A 20,739-nucleotide genomic window follows, 5' to 3' on the forward strand; every position below is an offset into this window, starting at 1 on the left:
TGCCAGAAAGTTCTCCTTCAGGAGGCTAATAAAGGAGGCAAAGGTAAATAAGCTAAATAAAGGTGGGCTAAGTGAAAAGATGAAGGGTCACTCAACTTAAAAACTGTCCTAATAGGAAGACAGCTTGGATGAATGAGGGATGAGGTAAGTGTGTATTTTCCATAGGGCCCTGTGTCCCTGCGGTAAGAGAATTACCCCAAGTGTCTATGGACTTGTCTGGGACAGGCACTAAGATGCGAAGTTGTGTTCGGTTCATGAATGAATGAAGGTAGGGGCAGGGAACCTCCTGGAATAATTTTCCTGCTTTCTTCCTGATGCCCTCTGGCAATTTCTCTCCAGAGTAAAATTATCACAGCTGATGTCTTGATTTGCTTTTTGCTACAGGAAAGTGAGACTATGAACATCTGTGCATTTTCTCTTTGCCTTGCTGCTATGAAGCCTGAAAGAGGAAGTTGTGTTTAGATTTTGTGGCTTTTTATGATCAGAGATTTCTGTGTATCCCTCTTCCTTTATTTCTTTTACTGAGTCCTTGCTTTTCCTGCAAGCAAGCTCGAATTGATTTAGGAAATTGATAAGCTGTCATTCAACCAACTAATCAATCACAATAAATTTTTGAAAAAAGCATTTAGTCTTACACTAAAATATAAAAGGGAAAACTGGTGGGGGAGCGGGGGAATGCTCCATATTCTACTTGCTTTCTTTACTCTCCAAAGAGAAAAACCCACAAAATAAAATGTGGCTCTATGATTCTAAGTAGATTGTCTCCTCTAGTCTTCATATTTGGGAAACTATATTCTGTGTCTTGCTTATTAGATTGTCAAGTTCTTTACTGTGTGGACCAGATTTAAATTTAATTATGTATGATGTTTACTAAAGATTGGCACTTGATAAATAAGGACAAACATGAGGTAGCTACACGATGGGAAATCTTTCCTGTGGAAACGGTTTCCTAGGCAGAGTATATCTATATTTATCAACTAGATTTCCTAAATGGATCAATCCTTTAAATGTCCTGTGCTTAATGCTATTAAAGCAATATGTTTTTAATGACTTTGAAAACTTCTTGTATTTCAGTGTTTTAAGCATTGTATCTGAAATCTTATATAATGATACCATCTCTAAGGCACTTTGTAATATTGTCATAATCTAGATGCCTGGTTCATTTTGCATAGCGTTCAGTCAGAGGGAAGACTTGAAAACAATAACAGATCAGTAGCTCGCAGGCTTGGTGTGAATACAAATTATGGGGGTGCTTGCTAAAAATGCAGTTTCTTTTCTTACCACCACCCCAGCTTCTACCTACTAAATCAGAATTATGGAGGAGAACCCAAGAACCTGTATTTTAAGTACAAGATTACTTCTTAGCTTGAGAATTTTTGTTTCTGACTAACTGTGAAGATGGTCAGGCACATCCTTCTTCTTGTCCCTAAAACTGGGCAAGAAATGAAGGTGATTATTAAGATTCCTGGGAAGGCTTGCAATGGTTTACTTTCAGTCACCAGGATTCGCCATTTCAAATTACAGATGAGGGAAGCAGGGACTCTAGGTCACTGTGAGTTAACAAGGAGCCTAAGAATTTCCTGTGCTACTATTATACTATGATTTTCTAATCTATTGGCATCTATAGATCTCATTCTCATAATTGTACCACTATTCTTTGTCTCTCTTTCCTTCCAGTCAGTTAATGTCTCTGAGACGATGACTAAGTTTTATTTATCCTTAGGTCCCTTGTGCCTTGTGAAACGCCTGGCATATTAGAGTTTAGTTCACAGATCAATGAATGCATTTACTTATTCATTCCTTCCACACATATCTATTGAGCTTCTACCATGAATCAGGCACTGTTCTAGGTTCTGTAAATAACAGTGGTGAATGACACAATTAACTGAGCAAACAAAATCCTTCTCTCCAGGGCTGGTTCTCCATAGTAAAATGCAATCATCATATTGTCTTTCTGTCTCTCAGAGGATTTGGAGGATTAAGATGCTGATGTTTATGAAATGACTCAAGATTTTTTGAGGAAAGAAAAGACAACACAGAGAATACTGTTCTATAATCCTGAGAGAAAAGATCAAATGTTATTTGCTTGTACTGTTCTTTCGGTCTTTTCTTTTTAATTAGTGTGCCTAAGATGAGAATAAGTTACGACATCTCTCTGATGCCAGTAAATGAGCTGGGGTTATATGAAGCTGATGAAACATTATGCCAACAATTCACTGATCATAAGCGATGTGGTATCTCCATTTCTGCTGGCAGAGTTTACTCCAGGAGTACCACAAACCCCACCTGACCTCTTGTTCTCCACCGGTCAGACCCAGTCCAAACGTATGATGGATGTTGTAGCAGGTGCTGTTATCTTCCAGCAACCTAGGGTGTGGTCAGGACAGGAACCGTACTTCAGTTCATGGTACTTAACAAATCAGTGTTCTTCCCGTAGATCCTGATGAGTGCTGAGGAAAATTCGGACTTACCCAACTTTCTGAAACCTCTTCTCCAAGTGGTTCCAAACATACCTGATTTTCTGCACTTGGATACATTGCAAATGCAATTACAAATGTAATAGAAAAGTTGTCATTCACCCATCAGGGGAGGTGACGGTTGTCTATTACATGCAGCTCTCACTTTCCTTGATACGTAGCTGTAATTCCCAGCCCAGCAGTGTGATTTTCAGAACTTTCATCCAATAAATACATTATTTTCTTGTAACAAAAACATGCCATAACATTGTACTCTTAAAATCACTTACTTTTAATTCTGGCTTCAGTATGGCTTGGTTTATGACAGAGTGGTAGTCAGCCAGCAGGGGTTCTTCTGGGTTCTTGCTTACAGGAAACTTCAGTGTGGATAAGTAGAGGCAGATTACCTTCTTCCTCATATGTCTTTGAAATTCATCCTAGAGAAGAAAATCCAGCCCATAAATTCTCCAATGTTGTTCAATAAAGCACTCAATCAACCAAATACCTACCAAGTGGTAGACCAGTTGTTCCCAAAGTTTGAGCTGCAGATAAGAGCATCAGCATTATCTTGGAACCTGCTACAAATGCAGGTTCTCAGCCTCACCCCAAACCTACTGGATCCAATATTCAGCAGTCTCTGTTTTAAAGATCCTTCCAGGTAATTCTGATTTGGACTAAATTTTAAGAACCACTGTGCTAGGGAATAAAGAGAAAGATACACTTTGCAAGAAACTTTATATCTAGAAAATTGTTTCCAGCTATCTTAAAATCACACCTTGATGTTTAAAATGTATAATTTCCTCAAAATACATATTTCTGAAAAACTGAACAATCATGCCCATGTTATGTCTTTAAGACTTATAACATGGACAGCCACTGCTCATGTAATGGCTAAGGGCTCTCACAATGAGCCTGACATGGTAGAAATTTCTCCAGGCTGATGTGGATGAAATGCCCTTCATTCCTGAGTCAAAATAAGACACAGCAAAGAGACGGCAGAGATAGTTTTGCCATCTCCTATTTGTGGACAGGGAAACTTAAATAGAGGAGGATCCACTCTGCAATGCTGGCCATCACAGGCTGTGCAATAGATGCAACACAGAAGGACACGCACCGTTGTCCTTAGCAAAATAGTTTCTGCTTCTTGCAAGGAGCATGGGATACAGTTGGCCCATACCCTCCACTGCGGCTTCTAGTAGAATAACAGGAGAAGGACCCCACAGGTCAGCACGGATGTTATGAGGCAGAGAGCTCTGCGTAGATTCTGGGTCTGGTAACCAAATACCTCCTGGAGAGTAAATAAAAGATTTACTCTATTTTTTTCCCGCATAAAAACTCATTCTGTTCCAAGACACACAAACGTTACATTCAGGGGTTGGTTGAGAAAGAAATCTAGTTTTGGCTGGTTGAATCAGATTGATTGCATACAGCTGTCAGCTGATATAATTTAAAAAATTCCAGGAAGGACTCATTTTGCTACCTTGGCACATGGAACTAAAACATTAGGAGCAAGGAATGGACAGACTTATTTGGTTCTAAATACTTATAAGAGTCACCTCAGATTTATAAAATACTTCATGTTTTGGATCATATTTACTTCTTTTAGATATAAGGTTTTTAAAAAAATTATTAATGTGAAGTTACTGGAGGAAGATGATAAAATTATGACCAATGTGATCCATACTTATATATCTTGCTTTATTCAGATTCAGATTTGTTTTATAATAATATGATTAAGACGGATTGAGAGTGTGCATAAGTGTACTGATTTCTAAAACAGTAGGGCAATATAAATTATGAGATTATTTGTGGACATGAAAAACTTTCAAAAGACAGCTTATAGGTATTTACCCTGAGAGTAACATGCTGAAATATTTCTATTTTTAATAATAGGCTAGTTAATGTTTGTCATGAATTGAGTAAAGACTTGAGATGTGGTTTTAGGGGAAGATAACTAGCCAAAAACAATAGATTTGCTTAATCAAAGGTAATTTTTAGTTTCCATCTCCTACAATGAAGTTTCACAGCATTGTTTTTTAAATTTCAAAAACTAGATATTTAGTGTGAAGACCCAGAGGGCTCCTGAGTATGAATGACATTGTTACTCTACCATTATTTTACTTTCTGGTGTTATTTTGTGTGTGTGTGTGTGAGTGTGTGTGTGTGTGTGTGTGTGTGTGTGTGTGTGTGTGTGTGTGTGTGTGTTCTAAGACTGAAATCCCGGGTCCAGATCATAGGGCTATAATGTCAAGAAGATAGGATTTTACTGAGTTTCTATAGCACTTTCAGTGATGGAATCTCCTGAATTTTATGCCAGTTTAGATCATGCTATAATAAATCTCTTGTCTTAATTCTTTGGAAAAGTTTTCATCTTCACTATGGTCATTTTCATTAATATTTTCTAATAAAGAACTCTGTGGTAGATTAACATTTCAATAACAGTTGTTGAAAGTAACCCTTAGACATATTGAAAAGGTCACAGGCTTAAGAAGCTAAGACATAAGTTTGAGTCACCACTCTGCTAGTTTTCAACTATGTGAACTTAGGTAAATCATTTCACCTCTAGGGAATCCCAATTTCCTCTTCTACAAAACAATTAGAAATATGTGCCTTACAGGGTACTTGTGCTCAAATGAGATAATGTCACCTTAAGTGTTCTGCAAAGTAATTAAAATGTTAAGAGTTCCTTTCCACTACTCCTCAACACAATCACCTACCTGGGGAAACAATGACCGTTAAGTTTAGTGATGCTGCCACTCTATTTGGAGATTATTCATGATAAGATTTAAATGTAACTTAGAAACATGTGTTCACTGTGCTTTTAAGCATATTTTCAGTTGGATCTCCTTTCTCTCTCCTCTCTTTCCTCTGATTCTGTAAGCCTGTTTTGGTTTTATTTGTGAATTCTAGGTTTATTAGACTCAAATAAAAAGTATATGCCAGTTCACATATTATGTCATAAATATGCATTCTTTTACAAAGTTATTTACAGGGGCTATTGCCAAAGCCAAGGTGTGTGCAAAATAGAAGCAGAACAGTTGGAATTTTAGTCCAGCTTGTAGCTGAAATGAACACATTTCAGGAAAATGGCTTTCCTTTTTTCTGTTTACTTACACACAGCAGTGGCATTGGTAATCATAATTCTGATTCCCCTTCAGGTCTTTTCCATACTTTTTTTTTTATTCAAAAAGGAACTCACAATGCTATCAAGACTGCAATGAAATCACTATAGCTACACACTGCTAACAACCTTATAAACTGGAGTAATTCTTTAGGGAAAGCAAGGTGACAAATTGTACTGAGAATTATAAAGATGTTTCTATCCCTTGAATCAGTAATTCTGCACTAAAAAATATACCCAAAGGAAATAATACAGAAAGTGGAAAGTGATGTATATAAAGATGTTCAGCACAGCATTATCTGTAATAGCAAAATTATTAGAAGAAATAAATGATAGCTAATCATTCAATAAGATGTGGGTCAAAACAATGGGCTATTGTGGGGCCATTAAAAACAAAATGTATGAACTCAATGTAGAGTTATGGGACATTATATGATATAATGCTAAGTGAAGGAAAGAACATAGAACAGATAAAGTAGATGGAAAACAAATAGCAACATTATGAACTTTAACCCAACTATACCAGTAATTCCATTAAATGTAAATGGCCTTAATTCTGTGACTGAAAGCAAAGATTGTCAGACTACATAATAAAAGAAGATCTACTATATGCTGTTTACAAGAGACACACTTTAAATATAAAGAAGCAGATAGATTATAAGGATAAAGAAGGGAGAAATATATCATGCAAAGACTAACAAAAGAAAATCAGTATAGCTATATTAATATCAGACAAAATAGACTCTAAGAAAAGAAATATTATGAGAAAAAGAAGGACAAAGATCCATTCAACAGAGAGACATAACAATCTTAAATTTTTGTGTACCTGTAAGCATAGTTTCAAAACTTATAAAGCATAATTGATAGAATTTAAATTCGCTCTCATCATTGAAGATTTTAACACATAAGGAAGGAAATAAAGATAAGAAGAGAAATGAATAAAATAGAAAGCAGACATACAATAGAGACAATAATGCCAAATTTATACTTTGTGAGGTTAATAAAATTGATAAACTCAAATAAATCTGAGTATTTTTAAGGTTATAAAAGAAAATGAATGTGTAGCTAAAAGCCTTTCTACCAAAAAAAAAGAGAAAAAAACTAAAAAACAAACTTCAAGCCCAGATGGGTTGTGAATCCTTTCAAATATTTAAGGTAAAAATGATACCAATCTTTCACAAACTCTTTCATAAATAGAGGTGGGAATGCTCCCAAGTCATTTTATGAGGCGAGCATACTCAGATACCAAAATCTGATAGGTATGTTACAAGAAAGGAAAATTACAAGCTAAGATCTGTCAGAAACATGGATGAAATAATCCTGAAATATATCATCTAACTAACTCAGTGATATATTAAAAAGGTGATACATCATTACCAAATGGAATTTATTCTAGGATTACAAGGACTTGAAAATCACTGTATTTGGTATGTTAACTTTCAGGAGGAAAATTATAAGGTGATCTCAATAGATACAGAGAAACTTTCATAAAATTCAACACCAATACATTAAGAAAAAACAGAAAGAAACCTCTCAGCAACCTAACAAGAGATAGGAACATCTTTCAGCTAACATCATGCTTAATGATAAAATATAGGCCTCTCCTGAGATCACAAGCAAAATAAGGTTATCAACAATCACCACTAATATCCACTATAGTATTGGAAGTCTTAACCAGTGCAGTAAGGCAAGAAAAAGAAATAATGTTTACAATAATTGGAAAATGAAAAGTAACAAGACTGTATTATATACTTGAAAGTTGCTAAGACAATAAGTCTTAAAGTTCTCACTACAAAAAAGAAGTGGTGACTATGTGAGGTGATGGAGGTGTTTGCTAACGCTATGGTGGTAATCATTTCACAATATTTAAGTGTATCTAATCAACACGTTGTATACTTTAAACTTACACATTGTTATATGTCAATTATATCTCAATAACCTTGGGGAAAAAAGAAGTAAAACTCTTTTTATGAGTATATAATGTGATTATGTACATGAAGAAATGAAAAGAATGTACAAACAAATTATTAGAGTTAATAAGTGAATTTATCAAGGTCGCTGGATATTGAGTCAATACAGAAAAACTAATTGTATTTGTATATACTAGTAACAAACAATTTGAAAATAAAGTTAAATATCATTTGCAATACTATCAAGGGAAAAAATCAATTATCTTGTAATAGTTCTAACAAAGTTGCACAGGACCTCTAAATTAAAAACTACATATTATTGCTGAGAGCAAATATCTAAATAAATGGAGAGATAAAGTTTGAGGACTAACCATTAGCAATCCCATTTAACCAAGTGTTGATAGAGGTCATAGAACTGTACACTTAAAATCAGTGTACTTTATTATATAATATATAATACACTGTATTATATATGTCAATAAAATATTGACATAAAATATTGACAATAAATATTGTCATAATATTGACATAAAATTATAATATTATTGTCATAATATTGACAATAAATATTGTCATAATATTGATATAAAATATTGACATAAAATATTGACAATAAAATATTATATATATACAGTGTATTATATACACTGTATTATATATGTCAATAAAAATAAAATAAAAGTGGAGTTTGTTATTAGATATTGTTCCAAGCAGGCGGAAGTTACTTTAATTACTTCAGTGAGATTGGATTGAGAAAGAGAAAATGGCAGCAAAATTTGAAAAGTGATTGAAAAAAGAAAAAGACCAGAGAAGGGGATTTCTATTGGAAATAGGAGGTTTGGTGACCTGGGAATACAGTAGCTGCCTCCTGGTGTGGTTGATTGGGAAGTGCTGACATACATAGGAGCAGAGATAAAATCACATCCCTGTAACCAAGATAAATTTCTGTGAAAGACATCGCTTATGGCCGGGGACGGCTCAATCAAAATATCAACAGGTTTTTTTTCCCTATCTGTTAAAAAATAAGTGAGTAGATAGTAAACCTAGATAGCAGATAGTAGATAGATAGATAGATAGATAGATAGATAGATAGATGATAGATAGATATAAAAGACCTTGTTAATGTCAGAGTAACTTTCAGAAATAAGTAGCTCCTTGAGCAAAGACGAGTAGAAGCAATGTTTTTGCTTCTTTGATAAACTGGCCTCATAAATCTTGGTAAAAGTCCTTTCTATCATTTCTCAGTTTTCCCAGAGTTTATGTGGCTAGATATGGGACTTGAGGTTTAGGATAAAAGAATCACTACTTTATTTGGTACTCTTTCAATCTACTCCCAATTGGCTTGTCAATGTTTATGTGATTCGAGTTTATCATGTTTCCATTTGACCGATTAATCTCAAGTATAATTTGATTGTTCTAGATGATTATTCTTCTGATGCAGTGAGAGTCATTCAGATTTCTCCTAAATATTGATTTACCTCTGGTAAAATCCATTAAGAAATGCAGGGTAGAGGAGAGAGCCAGGAACAATATGTGTGCCATAAGAGGAAGATAAGTAGAATCCAGAGGTCTTGTAAATGTAAAGATACTGGGAACAGGAGTGAGAGCATCAGAATCTCAACCCCATTATACGTGGCTCGTAGCAATAAAGTGAGTTTTGCCACCTATTAGCTATGTGACCTCAGGACTTAACGTCTCTAAGTCTCAGTTTCCATCTCTGTACTTAGGGGATATTAATAACACACACCTGGAGGAATAGTTGTGAAGATTAAACAAGAAGTGTAAGGTGTTGAGCACAAAGGAAGTGCTCTGTCACGGTTAGCAGTGGTCTGATAATAGGTTCATCCAAAGGAGGAGAGAGGTGACTCCTTCAGTTTTGAGTTGCAATACACTGAGTCAAGGATGGTAATGGAAACGGGCTGTGTTCCACAGGGTGAGGACCCCAGATCTGCCACCTATTAGTGGAGTTGAATAGCACAGAGGTTGTGCCCATCTTCACATAGACTTGAATTGTATTCTCTCTAAGCAGTAATGTTCCCTCGCTTTTTTGTTCCCCACTAGAATTCTGTATTCCAGATAACAGGAGAGGTAACACAGCCTTAATTGTCTTTTTCTAGGACCAGAATATGGAGGAAGCAGCTTGGATTAGGAGTAACTGAAATTTGCACATGCCTTTTGACAGAGGTTGTTCCCTAAGGTCACAATTTAGAGCCCTATCCAGGTCTGTCAGCAGAGCCTCTGTTCTTTATAGCCCACCCCATTGCCTTCTAGAAGCTCTCACTTCTATTTCTTGGTCCATCACTTGCCAGTTAATGTGATCTGGGTAAATGATTTCATTCACTGAACTTTAGATTCCTCATGTGAAAAATGTGGCTGGTTGTAAAACACAGCGGAAGTAGTCTGACGTCACAGTTAAAAGCTTGGAATATGGCGTGAGAAAACCAAGTTCAAATCATGCCTCTACCACTTAACCAGATATCTGACCTTGGGTAATCCACTTTACTTCTGTTGACTCAATTTCCTCCTTCATAAATGGAAATAAGAGCATTAACTATTTTTCTAGGGTTGTTGTGAGAAACTAATGTGATCATGCATGCAAAGCATTTAACACAGTTCCTGAAACATTTTGAACACTCAGTATATGTTGAGAGTAAATACTAGCTTGGTTAATTTACAACAAAAGTTCAGTGGATTAAAAGTGGCTAGTCCCATTGGACTCACTGTGAAATGATTTGATCACAGGCAATATTTAGAGCTAAATATTATTTGCCAAAGCCATAAGTTGTGTTTCTGAAAGTGATTGATCCAATGGCTTAAATGGAATTTTTGCTTTTCCCACTGAGCACAAATTGTCAAAACTGAAGTCAAATGCAGGTCCAAAAGAAAACTGCTCACCTTTGTAATATGTGAAACTAGGAAAAAGGCTTTAAGATAAACACCAAACTAATTAAATGATTAACAGATGTAGTAACTATATACACGAGCACACTCAAGCGCACACACACACCAGTACAGCCATCCTTCACTTGCATAGGAGGTAAACAGTGTGACACAGCATCCTCTGATGCTTATGTAATGTGACCTTTTATACGTTTACTTAGCTGAGCCTCAGTTTCCTCAGCTTTAAAATTGATATCTGAGTAACTAGCTCATAGGGATTCAATGAGAACATACATGAAGTACTAGCACAGAAAGGGCATTTAAAAAAACATGTTTTTTCTTTCTTTTCTTTATAGGTAGTTCTCACAGCTGCAATCAGAGACAGAGCTAGGATTGGTCATGTTCTTCAGGAAAGGAGAATTACAGGGCCCATTTTCATCTAAGCATGGTTTCCTCACCAAATTCCCTTTTGGTGGGATCCTCTTAGTCTTATGGAATCACCTCCTAGGGTCTCCTCCTGTCTTTGTTCTGGAATTTTTATTGCCTCTGGAGCAGTAACATTTATGAACCACTAGTCTTGTAAACAGGTCTTTTTCAGCTTTTGTAAATCATCTTATTCTTATGTTCACCATTCACGTGTTTATCCATCTGGAATATCTGTTGCATACCCACCATGCAAAGACACAGTAGTGATTCAGATTTTTTGGAATGGGTATTTTGGGTTACTTTCATAACACTTTTACTTCCTCAAACCAGATTCTCACAGCTCAAAGTTGTAAATTGATTTACTCAACCAAGATATCACATAAATAACTCTCAGTACTTCAATTTTCTCCTGTGGATGGCAATGCCAGCGTTTTGCTGTGACATGTTAGGGTTTTCCATGAGTGAGAATGTTCCAATAGTTTTAGAGTAAGTTATCTCTTTCTGTATAATCCTCAAACTTTTAGTCCTTTGAATCATGGCCAAGGAGATAATATCTCTGAGTCCTCGTATGATGCTAGAATTCATCATGTTTTATCTTCTTTTTTTAAAACAACAATCACAGCACCGAGTTTCTATTTATTATTCACAATCTACCCTTTGCTGTCTTTATCTAGACATGCCAAATTGTGTTCTTTTATGTGTTAAATGGAAGGATATTCTTAAAATGCTCTCTTATCTCTAACTCTGCCATGTTTTAAAGTTCTTTTCTTTAATGTTAGGATAATATTGTCTCTAGGTAATGAATCATGTTGGTGTGGTATTGTTCCTCAACCTTCTATTACTGGTTTAGTCACATGTAGTAATTTGTGTTAGTTATCACTACTTGCCAAATGTTGTTAATTATAGTTTCCTGTATTTTCCCTGCATTCATGCCATGAAGTGCCTTTTGAGTAAGGATAAAATGTCACGAGTACTTTCACTTTGTCTGCATTTGGCAATAAGAACTAACCTTTCTGGACATTTGCTTAGGTGTCATTTAATCTTTCCAAGAATCCTATGAAATAGACATTATCATGTATTGAAATAGTTATTATTATTAATAATATTTGTAAGTTATTATTTGTAGATCAAAGAAACTGAGTCTTGGCGGGGGGGTGGATAAGTTAGGAGTTTGGGATTAACATACACACACTACTATTTATAAAATAGATAACCAACAAGGGAACTAAATAAATATTTTGTAATAACATATAAGGGAAAAGAATCTGAAAAAAAATAGATATATATGTATAAATGAATCACTTTGCTGTACACCTGAACCTAACACAACTTTGTAAATCAACTTCACTTCAATAAATAAATAAATAATAAATAATAAAAATCTTTGCCACCCTCCCCAAAATAAAATAAAATAAAATGTAGACATGTTGACAAACTAGAAAAATAAAAAAGACACTGAGCCTTGAAGAAGTTTAAAATAGGGACTGTCCTGGTGGTGCAGTGGATAAGTATCCGCCTGCCAATGCAGGGGACACAGGTTCGAGCCCTGGCCTGGGAAGATCCCACATGCCGCGGAGCAACTAAGCCCGTGTGCCACACTACTGAGCCTGCGCTCTAGACCCCACGAGCCACAACTACTGAGCCCACGTACCACAACTACTGAAGCCCGCGTGCGTAAAGCCCATGCTTCGCAAGCCACAACGAGAAGCCTGTGCACTGCAGCGAAGAGTAGCCTCCGCTGGCTGGCCTCCCGCTCGCCGCAACTAGCGAAAGCCTGCGCACAGCAATGAAGACCCAACACAGCCAAAAATAAATGAATAAATTTAAAAAAATGTTTTGTTTAAAAAAAAGTTTAAAATAAGTACTGAAATAGCTTAACCTCTTAAATATCCCCCTTATGTTTTTTTTTTAAAACATCTTTATTGGAGTATAATTGCTTTACAATGGTGTGTTAGCTCTTTCCGGAGTAAGTAAAGCCATTCCGTCTTTAGAAGTGTGAATCAAAATCCAGTGCCAAAGAGATGCACATACTGTCACACTCAGCTGTAACCACGCTCATAAAGTCAGCCAGGACTACTATAGCAAAAGTGCTATCACGTCGTGTTCCTGGAAGTACAAGTGCAGCTGAGGACCTTTGTTTGATGAGGCTAATGGCGACAGAGCGCTGAAAGTACATCAAAAGGGAATGAGGCACATGGGCTGGCTAGCAGGGACAATTTCTAGAACCAAACTTTGCCCTACGTCAAAGGCATGGATGGGGCAACATGGCATGTTCTGTTAAAAGTTATTTGTGGAGCAAGAGCATCACTAAACAGGAGGAATGTCTCAGGAATTATTTGGTTCAAATTTATCTTTTGGGAAAAAATAGCTGTACACCATCTTTCACAGATGAACACCTATTGTCTGTTTTTTTTTTTTTTTGCGATACTCAGGCCTCTCACTGTTGTGGCCTCTCCCGTTGCGGAGCACAGGCTCCGGACGTGCAGGCTCAGCGGCCATGGCTTACGGGCCCAGCCGCTCCACGGCATGTGGGATCTTCCCGGACCGGGGCATGAACCCGTGTCCCCTGCATCGGCAGGAGGACTCTCAACCACTGTGTCACCAGGGAAGCCCCTAAACCATGTCATCTTGAAGGAAGTCCTTGATCTCCAGAAGGAGCACAGTCCAGACAACACTTTAATTTATTAAGCTACAAGCCACTGAATCCTGCCGACAGCCACGTAATCTTTTTTTTTAAAAAACATCTTTAAACCATGTAATCTTTTTTTTTTTTTTAAATCTTTAAACCATGTAATCGTTTTTTGTGTTTTTTTTTTTTTGGCGGTACGCGGGCCTCTCACTGCTGTGGCAGTGAGAGACCTCTGTTCTACAGAGGTCTCCATTCTCTTGCTGGTTGTCAGCCAGAAGTTACTCTCAGTTCTCAGTTCTCAGAGAACACTCAGAGCTCCTTGCTACACTGAACCTTCCATCTTCAAAGATACAATGGAAAACCTCCCTTGCATCAAATCCCTCTCATGCTTTAAATCTCTCTGACTTCAGGAAGGGCCCAGTTTCTTTTCTCGGCTCTCCTGATTAGGTCAGGCCCATCCAGATTCTCTCTCTCTTTTTTTTAAATTGAAATTTAGTTGATTTACAAGATTGTGTTAGTTTCAGGTATACAGAAAAGTGATTCAGTTATTTGTTTTCAGATTATATTTAAGTTATTACAAGATACTGAATATAATTCCCTGTGTTATACAGTAAATCCTTGTTGCTTATCTGTTTTATGTATAGTATCTTGTTAATCCCATACTCCTAACTTGTCCTTCCCTCCCTCCTTCTCCCCTTTGGTAACCATACGCTTATTTTCTATGTCTGTACCTGTTTTATATATAGATTCATTTCTATTATTTTTTTTAGGATTCCACACATAAGTGATATCATATAATATTTGTATTTCTCTGTCTGACATTTCATTTAGTATATTCTCTAGGTCCATCCATGTTGCTGCAAGTGGCAATGTTTCATTCTTTTTCATGGCTGAGGAATACTGCATTGTGTATATATATATATCCCATATCTTCCTAAGCCAGTCATCTGTTGAGAGGCACTTGGGTTGTTTCCATATCTTGGTGATTGTAAATACTGCTGCTGTGAACATTGGGGTGCATGTATTTTTTTTAATTAGAGTTTTCATCTTTTCCAGATATATGCCCAGGAGTGGTATTGCTGGATCATATGGTAACTCTATTTTTCATTTTTTAAGGAACCTCCATACTGTTTTCCACAGTGACTACACCAGTTTACATTTCCACCAACAGTTTAAGAGGGTTTCCTTTTCTGTATACCTTCTCCAGCATTTATTATTTGTACATCCCTTTTTGCCATACAACATAACATAATCACAGGAATTAGAGCTCATCATACTTTTGGGTGCCACCCACACTCAACCAGAGGGGATAATACAAAGGCAAAGCTCACTGGAGGGGTGTCATGCTAAGATTCTGCCACCACAGGTGATTAGGAAGTTCTTCCATAAGGAAAATAGATCAGGCTGGACTCTACCAACCTCTACCCTGTTCTCCACAACAGCCACTTAACTATTGGAAGACAACCACTGTGATTGTTCTTTGGGGAACTATTTCCAATGTCTTTTAAACAGTTCTTACATAAATTATAGCAGGATTTATTTCCTCTATTCTGCAGAACAAACTCCAACAAGATATCCAAGGACTTTTTTTATAGTTATATCATATAGGCAACTAAAATCCAGGCATAACCAAATAAAGTACTTTTCCATGCATAGCTAAGCCCAAGTCATTGATCCCCTCACCTTGTATTTTTCTAATAACTTAAGACAAAAACTCAATAATGAGGCCTGTTGCACTGCATCTTGCCAACTTCTCCCCTACAATCCAGCCTAGAGAACTTTTTTGTTTGTCTGCACTGCGTGGCACGCGGCATCTTAATTCCCCAACAAGGGATTAGACCCATGCCCCCTGCAGTGAAAGCATGGAGTCCTAACCACTGGACCACCAAGAAAGTCCCTAGAGAACTTTTTGAATCTTGATTCTGCCATCTATAGTGTTCTCTCTCCCTCGTAGTGAGGTGTCAATTGAAGTTGAGATAAACTTGCTGTCACCCAATCTGTTAATATAAATGGTGACTAAACAGAGGAAAGAGACAATCAAGCTCACTTTTTAATTTTCAGTTTTAGTCCCTTGAGTTTTGTTTTGTTTTTCCTTGAATGGAAGATGAGGAGAATGTGACAGTGTTTAAAATAATTCAGATGTTCAAAACTCCTGATTTTTCTTAACAACTCTTCACATACTCTTTTTGAAATGGTAGACCTCAAACAATTATCATTCCCCAAGTTTAATCAGAGGCAGGGGAAGTATTCTCAGCATCAATTTCACTTATTTGTATTTCTGTAATTTTTAAAGCCACAGGACAACTCCTGACTCCTTGCATGTAAATCTACCCTTCATACTTTCATAGCATTTTCCATCCTTCCTATGTGACCCTCGCAAACCCTGTGAATCAGAAGGGGTAATTGATGTCATTCTTAGGCAACTAACAAGGTCCCAAAAGGTGTCCGCAGCCCCCCAGTCAGCAGTGGAACCTTGACTAAGATCTGCTGTCTTTTTGCCTTTGGGACTGCTCCCACTTGTGATTTTGACACTAGTGTGGTGGGCATCTGTGCAGAGGGGAGCCCCGATGGAATGGTTGGGATTGGCAACAGGTACGAATCACGCAGCACTTCTGTCTCAGGAGCAGAATCAAGACGATCTCTGGAAAGTAAATGCAGCAAGCATGGCCAGAGGGGACTCCGAAAGAGAGGATGCTGTGCACGTCCTGTGCCTCCTGACATGCCTGGCTGTGGGGAGACACAATGCCTTTTTCATAGAGGAGAGTAATAATAATGCTAAAATGATACCAATCGTTCATTGAAAACATCCCAGGCTTTCCTAAGGTTGTTCCATGGAACAGTAGTCTTGAGGGTATCTGTACACCCTGCCCAACACACACAGGAAGGATTCCATGGATACATACATACGTGTGAAATAGAGCACACTGTAATGCCCTTTTTGGAGATTCACAAAGAACCACAGTATACTACAGGCTCTGAGAGGGCCTGCTGTTATTGGCTTGCCTGTTTGACCTAGTATTTCTCAAACCTAACTGCTAGGGGGAAAAAGCAGACTTTTTATACAGTAAATACCTATTACGATATTGTACAATGGAAGATTTTTTTGGAAAGTGTGTCTTACCTCGTTTAATCCGCACCACAATTCTGAATGGTAGGTATTACTATCCTCATTTTACGAATAACTCAGAGATGTTAAATAACTTACCCAACAGGACCAGAATTTAAACCCAGGCCTGCCTGAGAACAAATTTCATTCCATTAGGTAGGAGCTATACAGTCCGAAGGCTCCAGGCTCATTGAGGGTCTGGGACTGTGAAGGATGCTGTGGGCTGTTAGTGAGTCTGTGGGTCCTGAGAGGACCACAGGAGGAGACAAGAAAAGCTGACTGTGAATGGAGGGGCTGATGAAACGCGGGGCAGAAGAACGGAGACACTTTTAGGAAAAAGCCACGTGAAGGAAAAAGAGACCCCTGGAGCCAGATGGGAGTGGGAGGGTGGGAGAGGTTGGGAAGGACAGTCAAGGCCTGTACAGTGAGGGCATCTATCACATTGGCTGTTGTGCGGGTGACATGAAATATTGCTTGTCAAGCACTGAGCACGGTGCCGACACAGGAGGTATAAGCCGCTCCCCCCCAGGAGGAGCTGGGGGTGGCAGAGGACAGAAGCTGATACAGCAAGGTTCAACTGCGGAGGCTCCTGCCATGCCTTCTGCTGTGCTGAGCTCAGCAAAATGACCCAAGCCTGCGCATGGCTCATCTCGCAGACCCTCACCGCCCGTGGAGACGGTTTCTACCTCACGCCCTCTCGCACATCACAGTGCTTGTTCCCTTGAACTGACGACTGCAAGAAGTCAGATGGGGCCATGGGGAACCTTCAGGAAAGGAAGAGCAAGTGAGGAGAGGTCGTAAAACCACGGACTGACAGGCTTCCAAAGGCTGGGACTAGACTAAGCCCAATTTGACTTTGGCCCACTGATTATCTTAAAAAAGAAAAGAAAAGAAAAGAATTTTTTTCCAAAGTTTATAATAAGGCTATTTTACATAAGCATACAGATTTCTGGCTTCCTTTTCAAACTTGAAAGATCTGACAGCACTGGGCCTGTGACTTATAGGACAGCAAGTGCCCCGAGGCAGGTGGCAAATCCTCTCAGCTGTGCACCTGGGTCACCCCCTGTAGCCTACCTGCCTCACCAAGTTTCCTGATCCACCCGAGTAGGTTTTCCATCTGTGCTCTCTGCCTAAGCTCTTGAGTAAGATTTATGGAGAGGTCGATAGCCTGTCCCCCTCACCAGGATGCCCTAACAACGAGGTAAGCCTAGCTGGGAGTCCTAACAACGTTTTTTTGGTGGATTTCTCTAGAACTATTTGATCACCAACAAAAAAGAAGAAAAGCGGCTCCTGATCTGTTATGGAATCCTTTGATACTCACGCCCTTTCTATGGTTAAGAGACGGAAAACACGAGGCTCTAAACTTCACCAAAGCAACACCTAGTTAGATAAGAATTAAGAGCAACCAGAGATTTTCATGAACACTCGTCGACATGCTGAAAAAAGATTAGATCCGGCACAGAGTTGTTCGGTAGTAAACACAGGTGAGTAGGTTTAAGTCTTTGCATCCCTTCAGTCCAAGGATTTTAGAACACTGTCCCACTGTCAAGATCAGTGGGTTACAATAGTGTACGCCACCGACGTGAGCCCCCTTTGTCATTTCAATTTCCCAGCAGCCACTTTAAAGAAGTAAAAAAAAGCAAGTGAAGTTAATTTTCACAATATGTTTTATTTTACCCAAGCTATCCAAAACATTGTCATTTCAATGTATAATTATTAATGATATATTTTACACGTTGCTTTTATTAAGTCTTCAAAAGCCTCTGTGTATTTAACACTAGAGCACATTTCCGTTGGAACCAGCTACTTCTCTAAAACCACACGTGGCCAGTGGTTGCCTTATTGGACAGTGCAGGTATACATGAAGTCACTTATTTTCTGTAGGTTCACAAATGCGGGTAGGTGGGGAGAGAGTGGGTATGGATTTCCCATGGATCTCATGGGGAACCAGAAAAAACAGTCAAGTAACTGATACCTTTCTGATATATGAACCACGTCCTCTGGGTTCCTTTCCACCCTCCAGTGCGCCCTCTCTCTTCCATACCCCCTTTTTCTTCATCTCCCTTTCTCATTGCCTAGCTAGAGTGTGAACAGCACGGGGTGTGGAGGGGGAAGGAGTGAACTGGTTTCCCAGCCTGGCCCTTGGAGGCTGAGGACCTTGGGCAAGTTACTTAACCTCCCAAGTCTCAGATTTCTTGTCTATGAAATAGGATTAATTCCTTCTGTGAGTTCTGAGGATCAAATAAAATAATAAATCTAAACTCCTCAGCACCAAAGAGCTATTGCAGGAGTTTTCAAGTTTTTCATGATTATTTTTCAAGATTTATCTGTGTTAAGTGGTAGGGGCAGCGTGAAAAAAGAATCGGAGAAATGAGAACTTTTTTTTTTAACGTGTGCTCAATCCCAGGTCACGCTCTGTTCCTTCTTCAGTACTTGGTGCTTAAAATCTCTCCTGGCTCTTGTAAGGCATGATTTCAGCCCAAAGCACTCTGAGACCAAGTTATTCAGATATACTAAAGATAAAAGAATTTTTTTAAAAAAAGTGTTTCAGCTTTTGCCTGAATTTGTCTAATTATATGGAGTGCCAGATAATGAGGATGAACACCTCAGTGAGTGCCCTGTGGGAGTTACACCGATGACTCTGCAAAATAGCTGAGGGGAGCTTCGCAGGTCCAATCAATGCACATGAGGCTGGCAAGAATGCCATCATCTAGAAGACACAACTTTCTCGCCCCTGCAGGTCCCCCACTATAAAGGTGTGCCTCGTGGATCTCCAGGAGACTTACCAGACTTAAACCTCTCCAGTTCCTAAAGCCAGCATCACCCCAAGTAGCCCACAGGGTCAGGCACTTTGAGAAACTATAATAAAAAGAAGGGAAGACTCACCAGTTCATTCTCTCCTCCTGGGTTGAGCAAAGCCCGATGGTCCTTCCTACTTTCCTCCTCCATCTGAACTGGACCTCCCGGCTAATTCCTTGGGGAAATGTCAAAACCACCGGGGCTTCTGTGAACTCAGAACAATCACTACTTGTCGTTGCTGTTCTCAGGAGCTTTTAAAATCTCTTAGCACATGCCTTACCTATTAGGCTTACAAAGGAAAGAGAGGAAATACTTTCCTCAGTCACAGGATTGGTCTGTTAATTTATCCTTTTTTTTTTTTTTTTTAGCAGGCAATGATGCTATTTTTTTTTAATTTATATATTTTATTTTATTTTTGGCTGCGTTGGGTCTTCATTGCTGTGCGCAGGCTTTTCTCTGGTTGTGGCAAGCGGGGGCTACTCTTTGTTGCTGTGTGCGGGGGCTTCTCATTGCGGTGGCTTCTCTTGTTGTGGAGCATGGGCTTCTAGGCATGCGGGTTTCAGTAGTTGTGGCACATGGGCTCAGTAGTTGTGGCGCACGGGCTTAGTTGCTCTGCGGCATGTGGGATCTTCCCGGACCAGGGCTCGCACCCATGTCCCCTGCATTGGCAGGCGGATTCTTAACCACTGTGCCACCAGGGAGGCCTTATCCTTTTTTTTTTTAATTCTTAGTATTTATTTGCTGAGCTAGATGCGAGTGCCTCCAGACTTAAGTTGTTGAACTAGGAAGATAAATAATTGCATGTCTGTCCATAAATATCTCAGCCAATGAATGGGATTGGCCACTTTGCCAAAAACCTGAGACAGAAGGGTTAACCAGTGAGAGATGACTGAAAACCTTACGAACTTTGGAAAAGTAGTGAGCATACTGGGGGTGACGATGAAAATTGAAGGAAGAGGTTTTGGTTCATGACGGGGAATGTAGGGATCACTTTGGAACTGGGAAAATCTGAATTCTAATCCCTGTTCTACTGATGACTCTGGACAAATCACTTAAAATCTGAAACTTAGGCTGCTAGTATATAACACGTCAACAATGAGCATAGAGTTGATATGAGGATCTAAGATGATGTTTGGAAAAGCCCAACTATAACACGTGGCACACTCAGTAAGAGATCATCATCTTCACATTAACCAAGAAGAAACAAGCTTTTTAAAGGTAAAGTATAATGATAATAATTTGATTCCTTTCACTTTCCCTTTTTAGTTTAAAAATTTTCAGGTAAGTAAAGTAGATGGATGGAGGAAGAGCTAGGAAGGCTAAATATTGGGGATGTCATCTAGATTCCAACAGTTGTATAACCACCACTGAATTTGATATTTTTATCAAAAAATAGGTGCACTGTGTTCCAT

General features: G+C 38.5%; 1 protein-coding gene across 1 annotated transcript in view; it reads right to left on the bottom strand.

Annotated features, from left to right (window-relative positions):
• The window catches only part of ATP13A5 (ATPase 13A5), a 103,889-nt gene extending 84,412 nt beyond the window's left edge, over positions 1–19,477 (bottom strand). Inside the window, 5 exon segments of the mRNA XM_060149033.1 lie at positions 2,287–2,367; positions 2,472–2,537; positions 2,742–2,893; positions 3,571–3,744; positions 19,415–19,477. Coding sequence (XP_060005016.1) covers positions 2,287–2,367; positions 2,472–2,537; positions 2,742–2,893; positions 3,571–3,744; positions 19,415–19,477 — 536 coding nt within the window.
• Between the last annotated feature and the right edge of the window lie 1,262 nt (positions 19,478–20,739).

Source organism: Lagenorhynchus albirostris, chromosome 5, assembly GCF_949774975.1.
Source record: "Lagenorhynchus albirostris chromosome 5, mLagAlb1.1, whole genome shotgun sequence".
In the NCBI taxonomy this organism is placed as follows: domain Eukaryota; kingdom Metazoa; phylum Chordata; class Mammalia; order Artiodactyla; family Delphinidae; genus Lagenorhynchus; species Lagenorhynchus albirostris.